The sequence below is a fragment of the Rhinolophus sinicus genome, linkage group LG10, assembly GCF_036562045.2.
Source record: "Rhinolophus sinicus isolate RSC01 linkage group LG10, ASM3656204v1, whole genome shotgun sequence".
In the NCBI taxonomy this organism is placed as follows: Eukaryota; Metazoa; Chordata; class Mammalia; order Chiroptera; family Rhinolophidae; genus Rhinolophus; species Rhinolophus sinicus.
The window spans coordinates 89,428,795-89,442,121 of record NC_133759.1 but is presented as its reverse complement, the minus strand read 5'-3'; the positions used below and the strand labels follow the sequence as shown (position 1 = coordinate 89,442,121).

General features: G+C 51.0%; 1 protein-coding gene across 1 annotated transcript; it reads left to right on the top strand.

Annotated features, from left to right (window-relative positions):
• Positions 1-3,542: 3,542 nt before the first annotated feature.
• CD74 (CD74 molecule) lies at positions 3,543-12,572 on the top strand. Its single transcript, XM_019734412.2, has 9 exons — positions 3,543-3,786; positions 7,612-7,784; positions 7,993-8,072; positions 8,600-8,662; positions 9,420-9,515; positions 9,842-9,929; positions 10,922-11,113; positions 11,617-11,679; positions 11,951-12,572. Exons 1-9 carry the CDS (start codon positions 3,710-3,712, stop codon positions 11,956-11,958), a joined length of 840 nt encoding a protein of 279 aa, XP_019589971.1. The 5' UTR covers positions 3,543-3,709; the 3' UTR covers positions 11,959-12,572.
• Positions 12,573-13,327: the final 755 nt, after the last annotated feature.

Below are 13,327 nucleotides of genomic sequence, written 5' to 3'. Positions count from 1 at the left end.
AAGATAATGAACATACCCATAACACCCCAAAGTTTCTTTGTGCCCCTTAGTCATCCCTCCCTCTTCTCCTTTCCTGCACCCCACCCCCTCAGTCCTCAGGCAACTATTCACCTGTTTTCTATCACTATAAATTAGTTTGCATTTCCTATAGTATTACCTAAATGGAATTATACAGTATATACGCTTTTGTTCTGGCTACTTTCATAGAGCACAATTATGTTGCGATTCATGCAGGTGTGGGTATCAGTAGTTCAGTCCTTTTAATTGCTGAGTAGGTTTCCATTGTATGGCTGAACCACAATTTGTTTATCTAGTCACCTGTTGATGGATATTTGGGTTGTTTCCAGTTTTGGGCTATTCCCAATAAAGCTGCTATGAACATTCATTCATGTGCAAGTTGGTGTGGATGGATGTCTGATTCCATTTTTCTTGATTATCCAGAAAATATCTTCTTTTAAAAAAATTATTATTATTATTATTATTTTAGATTTTCCTTTTTTTTTTATTGGGGAAGGGGAACAGGACTTTATTGGGGGACATTGTGTACTTCCAGGACTTTTTTCCAAGTCAAGTTATTGTCCTTTCAATCTTAGTTGTGGAGGGCGCAGCTCAGCTCCAGGTCCAGTTGCCATTGTTAGTTGCAGGGGGCGCAGCCCACCATCCCTTGCAGGACTCGAGGAATTGAACCGGCAGCCTTGTGGTTGAGAGCCCACTGGCCCATGTGGGAATCGAACCAGCAGCCTTCGGAGTTAGGAGCATGGAGCTCTAACTGCCTCAGCCACGAGCTCTAACTGCCACAGCCACCGGGCAGGCCCAAAAATATCTTTTTAAAATTATAGTTTGCATACAATATTAGTTTCAGGAGTACAACATAGTGATTTGACATTTATGTATCTTGTACTAAGTCTAGTAACCACCTGTCACCCTCCAAGGTATCACGCTATTATTGATACATTCCCCCCCACTTTTCACCCCTTCCTCCATCCCCCACCCCTCTGGCAATCATCAGTTTGTGCTTTGGTTCTATGAGTCTGTTTTTGTTTTGTTTTGTTCCTTGTTTGGATTTTTAAAAAAATGCTACATGTAAGTGAAATCATGTGGTATTTGTCTTTCTCTGCCTGACTTTTTTCACTTAGCATACCCTCTAGGTTAATCCACGCTGTTGCAAGTGGCAGGATTTTATTGTTTATTGCTGAGTAATATTGCTGAGTAATATTCGTGTGTGTGCGCGTGCGTGTATCCGTTAATCTATCGATGGACACCGAGGTTGCCTCCATATCTTAGCTATTGTAAGTAATGCTGCAGTGAACATACGGTTGCGTGTATCTTTTTTAATACGATTCATTTTCTTCAGATAAATACTCAGAAGTGGAATTTTCTTCAGATAAATTCATTTTCTTCAGATAAATACCCAAAAGTGGAATTGCTGGGTCATGTGGTAATTCTATTTTTCGTTTTTTGAGGAATCTTCAAACTGTTTTCCATAGTGGCTGCACCAATTTGCAGTCCCACCAACAGTGCTCAAGGGTTCCCTTTTCTCCACATCCTCGCCAACACTTGTTATTTGTTGACTTTTTGATAATAGCCATTCTGACTGGTATGAGGTGGTATCTCACTGTGGTTTTGATGTGCATTTCCCTGATGATTAGTGATGCTGAACATCTTTTCATGTGTCTGTTAGCCATCCGTTTGTCTTCTTCGGAGAAATGTCTCTTCGTGTCCTCTGCCCATTTTTGACTGGCTTAGATTTTTGTTATTGAGTTGTACGAGTTCCTTACATATTTCGGATATCAACCCCTTACTGGATATATCATTTATGAGTATGTTCTCCCATTCAGTCAGTTGTCTTTTCATTTTGTTGATGTGCAGCTTCACTGTGCAGCGTTTTAGTTTGATGAAGTGCCTTGTGTTTATTTCTGCTTTTGTTTCCCTTGCTTGAGGGGCCATATCCAAAAAGATATTACTCAGATCAATGTCAAATACTTTACTACCTACGTTTTCTTCTAGGAGTTTTATGGTTTCAAGTCTTACACTTAAGTCTTTAATCTATTTTGAGTTTGTTTTTGTACATGGGGTAAGAGAGTGGTCCAGTGTCATTTTTTCCCCATGTATCTGTCCAGTTTTCCCAACACCACTTGTTGAAGAGACTGTCATTTTTCCATTGTATATTCTTGACTTTGTTGTAGCTCAATGGACCATATAAGTGAGGGTTTATTTCTGGGCTGTCTGTTCTGTTCTATTAATGTGTGTGTGTTTTTGTGCCGGTATCGGACTATAGCTTAGTAGTATAAGCTATTTTGTTATAGCTTAGCAGTACAGTTTGAAGTCAGGGCAGAAAATACCTTAATAGTAAATATTTGAATAATAACAATTTCATTTCTTGAGTATGTCCTATTGTACCAGGCTCTGTACTTAATGCTTATTTAATCTAGCAACTCTGCAAGTTTAGTATTATTGTCCTTACTTTACAAAGCAGAAAACCAATTCAGAAAGGTCGAGGGACTGGGTCAGGTCACACAGCTAAGATGTTCCTGACTTGGTGTTTGAACTCAGGTCTGGCTGCATCAAAGGCCATGTCTGCTCTTCTTCTTCCTCCCCCCAAATAGATAGATATACTATCTCCTTTAACTCTTGAAATCTGAAACTCACTGAATATTAGAACCTCAAAGTCTTTAAACAAACAAAAAAATACATTAAGGCAAATTTTAAAACATGCCAATTTAAGATTAATGAAACCAACATGGAATACAAGCCATAGATAGTAAGACATCAAACCTTGCCAACAGTTAAATGTCCCCTGGGTACCGTTCCCAGTCCCCCTCCTTGCCTCCCTGCAGAGGCTCCCACTCTCCTGAATTGGAACCACACGATTTCAGCATCAGGAGACAGAAGGGTAGAGTGGTTAAAAACATGGGCTCTCCCAATTCCTGGATGCACGATCCTGAGCAGGCTAGCAGCCTCTCACAGCTTCCATGTCCCTCTTTGTACATGGAGAGCAAATAAAACAGTCCTCAAAGGGTCACTGTAAAGATGAAATGAAATAAAGCATGTAAACTGATTAGCATGTGGCCTGGCACAAAGGAGGGCTTAGAACATGGTGGCAAGTATTAGTACCGGAGCCTTAGAACCATGGACTCAGGTTCATAAAATGCTCAGGCTAGAAGGGAGCAGAGGGAACACCGAACCCAACTTTCTTCCCGTTTTTGAGATGAGACCAGAGAGGAGAGGGACTTGACTGAGCTCACAGAGGGTGAGAAGCCCCTGTCTGTGCCCATTCATCTATCAGTGAGAAAGGGAGACAAACAAAGGGAGACAAACAAAGGCATTTTCTGCTTCAAAGTGATTTCCTGTCTAGGGACTGAACATTTCTTGGATATCCAGAGAGACTTATGAATCCAAAGGTCTGCCCAGAAACAGGTGACGAGGGCCCTGGGCAGCCAATGGACATGTGCCGGCCTTTCTACCTGCTTGGGGAGCTTCCCCTCCCCATCCTGCCTGTCAAAGTCTGCTTTGCCCAAGTCAGGGTATTTCCAGCTTTGTGGGTTTCATTTCCACTTCTACTAGGTGGGCGGAGTGGCCTTCTGTGGACGAATCAGATTCCCCCTCAGCCCCAACTTCAAAAGTGAGCCAAGGAGTCAGGTCTCAGACACGCAGGCAGCAGCAGCAGCGGCAGCAGCAGCAGGCGTGGGGAAGACCAGAGGCCAGAACCATGGAAGACCAGCGAGACCTCATCTCCAACCATGAGCAACTGCCCATGCTGGGCCAGCGCTCCGGGGCCCCGGAGAGGTATGTGTAAGCTGCGGGAGACAGCACACCAATCCTGGGCCGCACAGACGTGCACAGGTGCTGGGGAAGGAGTCACCAGAGGCATGGAGTCAGGCTCTGACTTTAACACTGGGTGACTTTGAGCAAGTCTCTGGCCTGCCCTGGGCTTCGGTTCTCCTTCCTATAGAATAAGGGAGCTTCGCTAGGGCAGGGGTTTTAACTTTGTTCCCACCATGCGCTTCCCTGCTCAAAATCAGAGGAGAGCTCTGGATGGTCCCTAGAGTTTCATACAGTATCAGGGGCTTCATGGATCACCCCCACCTAAAGCTGAGCCGTGAACCCTAGGTTAGAAATATTGGACCAGATTTTGAAAATGTTATGGAGCCTAGATGGAGAAATAGTGTTTCTAAAAAAGAATGGAAGAGCAGCTCACCACAGAGGAATTCTTTCCTAACAACCATGGATGGGTATAGTACATGTTTGTATGACGGGAATTAGAGTTGCAGGTGTAGATGGAGATATCAGCCATCACAGGAGGGAGTGAGAGGTGTTGGAAGGGGGGTCAAAAAAGGTCAAGGAGGGGCTCTGGTCCATTACTAGAAGGGGCTGAGTGCTGATGTGCGTCACGTCTGCCTGGGCCCCTCTCCTTTGCAGTCAGGGGCCGGCACGGACATCCAGAGGACCCTGAGCCCCTTCTCCCATCCCCTAGATGGCCTTACCTACATGCTTTCCTGAAAAAATGGGGGGGGGGCTAGAATGCAATTACCCCAATGCCCCCCATACCCCTCAATCTCCAAAAAGTACTTTGTGAATTACTAGGACTTACAGCTAGATGTGATGTCAGCTGTTGCTAGGCAAAAGGGGTTTGAGAGCGACACTCAGAGATGTCACGGGGACCTGCCTTCTGGGGTACAGGTAACAAGATCCAGACCATTAGAGCAGCGGCCTGTGAAAACCCTGGGGAATCCCATGGCTAGGAGGGCCGGCGTTCTTGCACAGGTCTGTACTATCACTTGTGACTTGGATAAATCACTGCTTCTTTCTGGGTCTCAGTAATGTAATAACAATGACAACAGTCATGATAATGGTTTCCATTCACTGTGTACCTGTTACCAGTTCTCAACCACTGTTAGTAATTACTGTGATTAGTTATGTGCTGGGTACGTAACTAAATGCTAAACTCAATTCTAATTCTCACAGTAACCCTGAGTTAGATACTTTCATTATCCCCAGTTTTACATAAGAGAAAATTGAGGCTCCTTTTGGTGACTTACCTAAGTTATAGCCAGTAAATACTGGAACTAGAATTTGAACCCAGGACTACTCTGGTTTCAAAGTTTGACCTGACTACCATCTGGCCCCCTTCTAAAAGTACAATTTGCAGGGAAAAGAGGTGGGACCCCTTTGAGCTCAGACCCAGTTGCTGACCCAGTGTGGGCTCAGGGTGCCCCCTCATCAAACCTTTGTCTGGTTTTCCTTTTAGTTGAGTTATTGCTTTTAAAACTGGCACGGCCCAGTGTGCTCAGGCCATTCCAGACCTGAGCCAGTTTCAGACCCTTTCGTGAACACTTCTGCCTGGCAACATTTGCATCATTATTCCTGCTAGTTTTGGTTGGCTCTTGACTTTGACTAATTACCTTTTTTTTTTTTTAATTGAAAGAGGCAGTGGAAAGGAGGAAATGAAGAGAGGGGTGATGAGTTGGCTTTCATCCAGAACCCAGGGGGCAGACATTTAAGATATATAAAGAGGAAGGAAACCAGATGTTCAAGTTAACTCCCTTGGGAATAGTCAGTATTATTTGTGGAGTGCTAACTATATGTTAGTAATGGAGGTGAGAACTTGACCTTCATGATCTTATTTAATATAACAACCTGTCGACTAGATGTTCTTACCTCAGTTTACTCAGAGAGGTTGACTTGTCCCTGGTCCCTGAGCTAAGGGAGCAACAGAGCAGCTCTAATCTATGTGGTCTTAACTTTAATACGGTGTCCTGCACGGGGCGGCCTGCGGGGTCTCAGCTCCCACTCCCCACATAGGAACACAGGACACGGTGAGGACAAAAGGAACACCCACGGAGCCATGGGTAGGGGAGTCATACCACTATACTCTCGCTGGCGGCTGGGTTGGAGACTCAGGAAGCAGGAGCCACACTGTTCTCAACCCTCACTGCGCCACTTGCAGGCTCAGCCACCATCTTCTTGCTAGCACCCATTTTTCTGCTAGCCTAGCCACGGCAGTTATATTAGTGACCAATGGCTCACTGGTTACAGCTGATGGCCAACTAGCCACAGCTGATGGCCATGCAATCACAGTTGATGGCCATTTACTACCTGAGCCAGCAGGTTTCTATGTGAGGCCGAGAGCCTGGAAACTGCTTTCTGGGGCTCTGTCCCCACATATGGGTGTCTGGATTCCTAGGCCTTATGAGAAACTGAGGTTCTGAGAAGGGAAGGGCTTCCCCAAGTTCACATGGTGAGAGGCAGAGCTGGGACTAGACTGAGTGTGGGCTTGCCGAAGGAGTGAGCATGTAGCTAGTGAGCTGGAGACCTTGAACCCAGGCAAGACCCAGGCTTGGGTGGGCTTTTCACTACCTTTAGAGGCCAGGCCACCCCTGTTCCTGGGAAAGGCCAAGAAAGGGGATTTGTTTTCCCTTCCTGTATGCTTTCCTCCTTTTCCCCACACAGGGTTTTTGCTTTCCCGAATAACAATCCCTTCGACTGGACCTTGGCCCAGAAACAGAGGGCTTGCAAGCAGGAAGCCAATGAGAATGAGCTGTGTCTGTGATGCCATGAGTTACTAGGCAAAAGGGTCTCCTGGAGCTTCCTAAACCTCCTTGCTGGTTGCCAGAGTAAACAGGGTGCAGTCTCAGCCTGACAGTTTCCAGTGGGGTCCTGGTAGTCCCACCCCTGGGTGGAGATGGGAGAAAACAGATCAGAAACTCTCAGGGTCCTGGAGCAAGATCCTTCCATCCCCCACACCGTAACTTAAGCATGTGCCCCCCAAACTGCATCCAAGGCCAACAGCTGCTAAGGCTCCCTGAGGTCTGTCTGGCCATTGCTCCTTGTGCAGCCATTCTGTCCAGAGAGTGTGAGAGATTCTTCCAGGTCACACAGGTTCAGGCCCCATACTCCTGCAGAAATCCCTCCTGAGTGGATATTACCATTCAAAATTCTTCTGTGCCATTAGCTCTTACTTCAAAGAAGAAAACTACCAAATCCTAGAATTGCTGAGGTGAGAGGTTCCCATGTGACAGGCCCAGAGAGTGGCAGAGACTTGCTCAAAGACACACAGAGTCTGGGGCAGAGAATGTGCCCCCCGTGGTGGGTGATGCCTGGCTCTGCTGCAGCCTGGCATTGTCTGATGCCTCGAACCTACTCCTAAAATGTCAAGGCCTCACTTCTCTTTTTCAGGTGGGCTGCAAGCTCTGCTGTCCAGGTCCCACTTCCCTTTTCTCTGATTTCACTGCAGGGGTTGGGCGGCTAGGAGGGTGAAAAGCTGCTTCCCCTTGAGGGCAGCCCTGGCAGAGGGAACCTGGAGAGACCCTCCACGTCAACCCCTCACTGCATAGGTGGGAATGAGGCTCTTCCCCACTCAGCCTGGGCCCAGCGGCAGCTCCAAGTTTTCAACTGTAGGGCCAGCAATGGTTGGAATGGGAGGGGCCGGGAGAATGTCTTTAAGCTGCATGTCCATAGGCACTTGTTTGTGCCTAAAGTGTGTGTTAGGGGTAGCTGAGGGAGTGGGTGGGCTGATGGAAATGGGGGACACATTCCCTCACTCGCAGCCAGTCCTAAGGGCAGCCACCTCCATGAACTCTCCTTTGACGTATCCCCCCCTCTCTCCAACAGCAAGTGCAGCCGTGGAGCCCTGTACACAGGCTTCTCTGTCCTGGTAGCTCTGCTCCTGGCTGGCCAGGCCACCACTGCCTACTTCCTGTATCAGCAGCAGGGCCGGCTGGACAAGCTGACAGTCACCTCACAGAACCTGCAGCTGGAGAACCTGCGCATGAAGCTTCCCAAGTGTGCGTGCTCCATCTCTGTTGTGACAACCCCCACCATCCCTCACCTCAGAGACCCCATTCCTGCACCTAGCTGGGCCCACTGTCCTCTCCCTCTGGTCTGGAATTCCAGCCCCTCCTCATCGGGGTCTGAGGTCTTGGTCCCTGGATATGAGTACCCTCGTCCCTGGGCACTGGGGCCACACTCATGCTGTGTCTCCTGACCCTCTAGCTGCCAAGCCTTTGAGCAAGATGCGGATGGCCACTCCCATGCTGATGCGGGCACTGCCCATGGACGGCCTGCTCGAGGGGGTAAGGAAACCCCAGGGCGGTGGAAGGGAAAGTGTCATCTAACCCGGATGGAGGGCAAGTGCCAAAGGACAGGAGAACAGCTGACTGAGGAAAAGCCCAGTGTGGAAGGGGTCCTGACTCCTGGGGGAGGCCAGGGCCCACCAGGGCTGGTGGAGGAAAGATCCCCTTGGGGTTGTTCCTGGGAGGGGGGCCCAGCCCTCCACAGTTTACACGGAGCTTCTCGTGTCCCATAGCATCTCACAGTCCCCACCCATTCTCAAAGCCTTCACCATGTATGGATAATGTTGCAGTTCACAAAACTATCTGCTGTCCACAAAGGCCCAGGGGGCTGTGTGCGCAGATTTGACCAATAGGGACATTGAAGCAGGTAGGTAAATGACTTGCTTGAGCTCTCACATTTGGAGGTGGCAGAAATGGTGCTGCTCACATCTGGGACCCCAGGCCCTTACCCAGGCCCCAGCTGCTGCCTGTGCCCGGGCCCCTCCTCTGGGGGCCAGCACTGGTAACCCCAATCCTTCCTTGTACAGCCCATGCAGAACGCCACCAAGTACGGCAACTCGACAGAGGACCACGTGATGCACCTGCTCCAGGTGAGTGCACCGTGCAGGCCCGTGCAGGCCCCGGCAAGGCCGCGCTCCCAGGCCTGCATGGGCCTGCTCACAGGACACATCCAGCAGGGGCTCACCAGATGAGCGAAGGAACACGAGTGGCCCTTAAACATACTGTATTCCACGTCCCACCACTCCCTGGTTTTGTGTGAGATGGAGAAACCAAGGCCCAAAGCCTGGCAGTGTCTTGCTCAAGATGCCCGTTTTTTCCATCCCAAGTTTTTACTGCATGTCTTCTCTGTGCCAGGAGCTGTGCGAGGCTCTAGGCCCGCAACAGGGAGCAATCAGACCCAGCTCCCAATCCCATGGGGATCCCAGGTTAGCATGGGAAATAGAAAAGTGAACAGGTGAGGAGGGATATGCAGGTGGCTTTGTGAGGAGACTCAGGACCCAACCTAGCTGGGGGTGGGGTCCAGGAAGTCTGCCTGGAGGAAGTGAAACCTGAAAGATAAGTAGGCATCTGCAAGGAGTAGAAGAAAGACTGGGGGTTATTAGTATAACTGGGCCTGGAACCTGGGTCTCCCACCTTCCAGCCCTGGGGTCTTAGAGCTGTGCAGCAGCTAGACTGCCCTTACCGCCTCATTTCCCCCCAGCTCCATCATGGCTGAGGTCCAGGGTCCAAGCTTGGTGCAGCTTGGGTCCACCCCTCAGAATGAAGACCAGGGGAACATAGGCTACACACTGCATCTCACCGGCCAGGGAGCTTTTTAACCTTCCTTCCTGCCCTGCTATCCTGCAGAGGGCTGACCCCCTGAAGGTGTACCCGCAGCTGAAGGGGAGCTTCCCAGAGAACCTGAAACACCTTAAGAACACCATGGAGGGCCTGGAGTGGAAGGTCAGTAGGTCTCCCTGCACTGGTGCCTTCTTCTCCTGCTTACTAGGGCAGGGCTGGGAAGACGGGGGTGAGGGCTGGGCTAGGGGAGCCATTCTCAGAAAGTTAGAGGCTTCCCAGAACTTACAAAGCCACACACACGGGAAAGTGCTTGGAGTTGAGGAACTACCTCAACCAAACCCTGTGGGTCTCTAAATGGGAACCAGGATGCAGCTGGATTCCGGGGTGTAGGGGCCTGCCTGGCCCTCCATATCTCTGACCTCTGGGGCAAAGCCAGGCAGGGTTGGAGGGAGCTGTTGAGCCTGACCCCCTGCCTCTGTCCCCATTAGGTCTTTGAGAACTGGATGCATCAGTGGCTCTTGTTTGAAATGAGCAAGAACTCACTGGAGGAGAAGCCCACTGAGGCTCCACCAAAAGGTACAGGAAGCTGGGAGCCTTGGGGTGCTAGGGCTTCTGGGAGCTCCCTCAGGGCTGTCCTGGAGCTACGGAGGTTAGAGCTTAGAGCACTCCCTGATTGAAGTACTGGCCTCTCCAAGCCTCTCTCAACTCTCTCCTGTCTGTCCTGCCTGTCCCTTCTGGACTTGGCTGCCCCCCCCAGCCCCCATTCTATCTGAGGGCCTGCAGGGGACAGAGGCCTCCCTTCAGAAGTGACCTCGCTTGTGGAGGATGGTACTGCACAAGTGGGCCTGGAGCAGAAACGACTGGAAACATACCAGCAGTCATCACAGTGGCCTTTCCCACCCTCCAGAGACCTCCCTGAGGTCACGCTTACAGGGGCCAGACAAGAGGCCCTTGGGGTTTTTCCATCTCGTGGATAATGTGTGCCAGGATTTTCAGCCCTAAAGCCTTTGAATGCCGTGTTTTAATCCTGGTGATACTCTGCCGTGCAACTTCGGGCATCTCTTCCCTCTGGGCTTCAGTTTCAGAAGTGGAAGATCAATGGTCCACCCTGTGAAGCCTCCGAGTTTTCCATCAGATTCATAGAAGGCACCTTAAAGATGTTATCTTGACCAACTCCCAGCTGTTTGAATCCCCTCTACAACATCCACAAACAAACCCCATTTCTGCTTGTACACCCCCAGTAACAGAAGCTCAGACTTACCAAGGTGTTCATTGTTTTTCCTTAGAAATCAGAATCACAAATGCAATTCCAAACTTTAAAAGGCATTGAGTGTGAAAAGAGATCAAGTTCTGGGATGAATGCGCCACAGCCATTCACTTCCTCTTTGCGATCTTGGACCTTGTTGGCCCAGGCCTCAGTTTCCCCATCTGTGCAATGGGTAGAGTGAGCACAGTCGCTTGGGCAGAAGGCATTAGGCCCACAGCAGTGGTATGTGGATCTCTGGTTCTGCTGAGACCCTGGCCCAGAGCCTGCTCACTCACTGTCTTCACCATGCCTGTCGCTTCAGTATTGCCCAAGTGTCTGGAAGAGGTCAGCCACATCCCCGCCGTCCACCCGGGCATGTTCAAGCCCAAGTGCGACGAGAACGGCAACTATATGCCGCTCCAGTGCTATGGGAGCATCGGCTACTGCTGGTGCGTCTTCCCCAACGGCACCGAGGTCCCCCACACCAGAAGCCGCGAGCGCCGTAACTGCAGTGGTAAGCAGTGGCCACTGTGCCAAGGACTGTCAAAGAAGCAGGAAGGACCAGGAAGGCTGAGGGGCAAGTGGTCCCTCCTGGCACACATGTGGCCAGGACACTTGAGGTGGTCGCTCCAGGGGGGAGAGGGGCAGCCAATCAGCCATGCGTCCGCCCGTTTGTCCACCCGCCTACTTGTGCATTCCTCACGTTTGTCCCTCTATCATTTCTTTCCTTAAGTCCACTCATCTTGCTCATTTATCCTTTAATCCTTTCATTGTGATTCTTACTCATCCATGCACTATCCAGAAGCCCTACAGATACACTCATTGCATTTCATCATCCCTTCCTGGCCTTTCTCTCAATCCCCCCCCACTTCACTGCTGCCACGCAGCAAGCATCCTTCCACTCAGAGCCTGCTCTCCCAGGCCAGGCCTGAGGCCAGGTGGGGAAGAACTAGCCCCTTACCAGTGGGGGTGCTAGCTGGCCTGCAAATCACAAATGGCCTTGCTGCTCCTCTGCAGAGCCCCTGGACATGGAGGACCTGTCATCCGGGCTGGGCGTGACCAAGCAGGATCTGGGCCCAGGTGAGGGTCCCTGAGGGGGCAGCCAGTGCCCAGCTGGGCCACCTCCCTCATGTGTGGATGCCTGGCATGGCATGACCCTGGTCTGTTCTGCAACCGCCCTGAGACATTTCAGAAATGAGGAGCAGGGTTGTGGGTGGGTCTGATGTCAGTATTTGTACCCAAACAGGAAGCAGTGGAGGGAGAATCCTCGACTACTGAGGCCCCAGAATGCTGGGGAGGGGCAGGGACCACAGGTGACCCCAACCCTAACCTGCTGCTTCTCTCTCTGTAGTCATGTGAGAACAACAATTGAAGACACCAGCACACAGCCAGCCCTGCATGACCAGTTTCCTTGCTCCCGTCCCCCAACCCTCGCCCCATATTCCTCCCGCCCCCGCTGTCTCCCACCCTGCACCTCATTCCATGAGATTGGCGCCGGCTCTCCATCCTCCTTGGACAGGACAAATCACATGACAACAGCACAGATTAACAGTGCAGGAGGGATGTGCTGCCCAGCCCTCCATCCAGCAGCAGGGACACGAGGCCCAAGGAGGTGGACCAGGAGCTAGACCGGCCATTTCCAACAGCACAGAGGCCTCCAACATGGAGCTCCAAGATCTAGACCGATGGACGAGGAGGACCGGTGCAGGGAGAAGGGATGATACTCCCCCAAGCCCCAGGCCCAACCCCGTGGCTGTCCCTCCCTCTGGCTTTAGCCCTGGCTTTTCAGCCTGTGTAACTGGGGGCACGAGTCACTCTTACCTCTCCCCAGCATCACTCCCCAGGAAGAACCATCCTCTCCATCCATAACCCCTCCTCAATCTCTGCCAACCCCAGTGCCCTCTGCACAGCAAGCTTGTCATCAGCCCTCAGGGCTGTGGCTCCTGTGAGAATAAAAGGTAGTAAGTAGAACACTTCCGGCTCCTGGCTGTTCTGTTGGGATCTGGTTCGTTTACCCCAAGGAGGTGACCGAAGGCCTTGAATCCAATGGTCTGGGCGGGAGGACTCAGCCTGGGGAGCCCCCACACACATGCCTGTGGGGCCAGGCAGGGAGGACACAGACATGCTTGGTTGCCATGTTTAACACAGGAATGCTCTGCTGCCAAAAGGAAGCTCCTGCCCCAAAGATCTTAAGCACCATCTCCTCTTGGTCCCGCTCCCACTGCCCCGTACCCCCATTTCAATGCTATAGGAAGGACGAGCATGATGACAGATGACAAGAGGACCCCAGCCCGGTTTTGCCAGGGTGGGGCAGAGGCCCTTGTTGCCAGATTTCTTTTCAAGAGGAGCCCCAAATCAGGACATTCAGTGAAAACTCCATTTCAACGAAGCCCTCCTGGACACTACTCTGTGCCGTTCCTGGACCAGCTCACGTATGGGGACAGAGGCTCTGAGGGCCTTGCCCAAGGGCCCTGGGTTAAGGGTCCAGCCGGATACCAGCCTGGGTCTCTAAGACCTCCCCAGCTCAGTGCTCTCTTCCTACACGGCCGCTCACGGTCTCTAGCAAAAGGCTAAACACCTTGGAGAACCATCTCCGCGACCTCAGGTGTCCCACACTTTGGGCCCAGGGAAGTGGGCCTCTGCATTGCTGGCCATCACCAAATCCTGTGGATGTCACCGTGACATATATTTCACATTCATTCACTTCTTGCCGTCATCATTACGGCAC

Bases quoted from the DNA above. Each gene is read 5' to 3' on its own strand.
- CD74 (XM_019734412.2), top strand. From the start codon at position 3,710: ATGGAAGACCAGCGAGACCTCATCTCCAACCATGAGCAACTGCCCATG. The intron at 3,787-7,611 runs GTATGTGTAAGC...TCTCTCCAACAG, and splicing joins CGCTCCGGGGCCCCGGAGAG to CAAGTGCAGCCGTGGAGCCC. The intron at 7,785-7,992 runs GTGCGTGCTCCA...CTGACCCTCTAG, and splicing joins GCGCATGAAGCTTCCCAAGT to CTGCCAAGCCTTTGAGCAAG.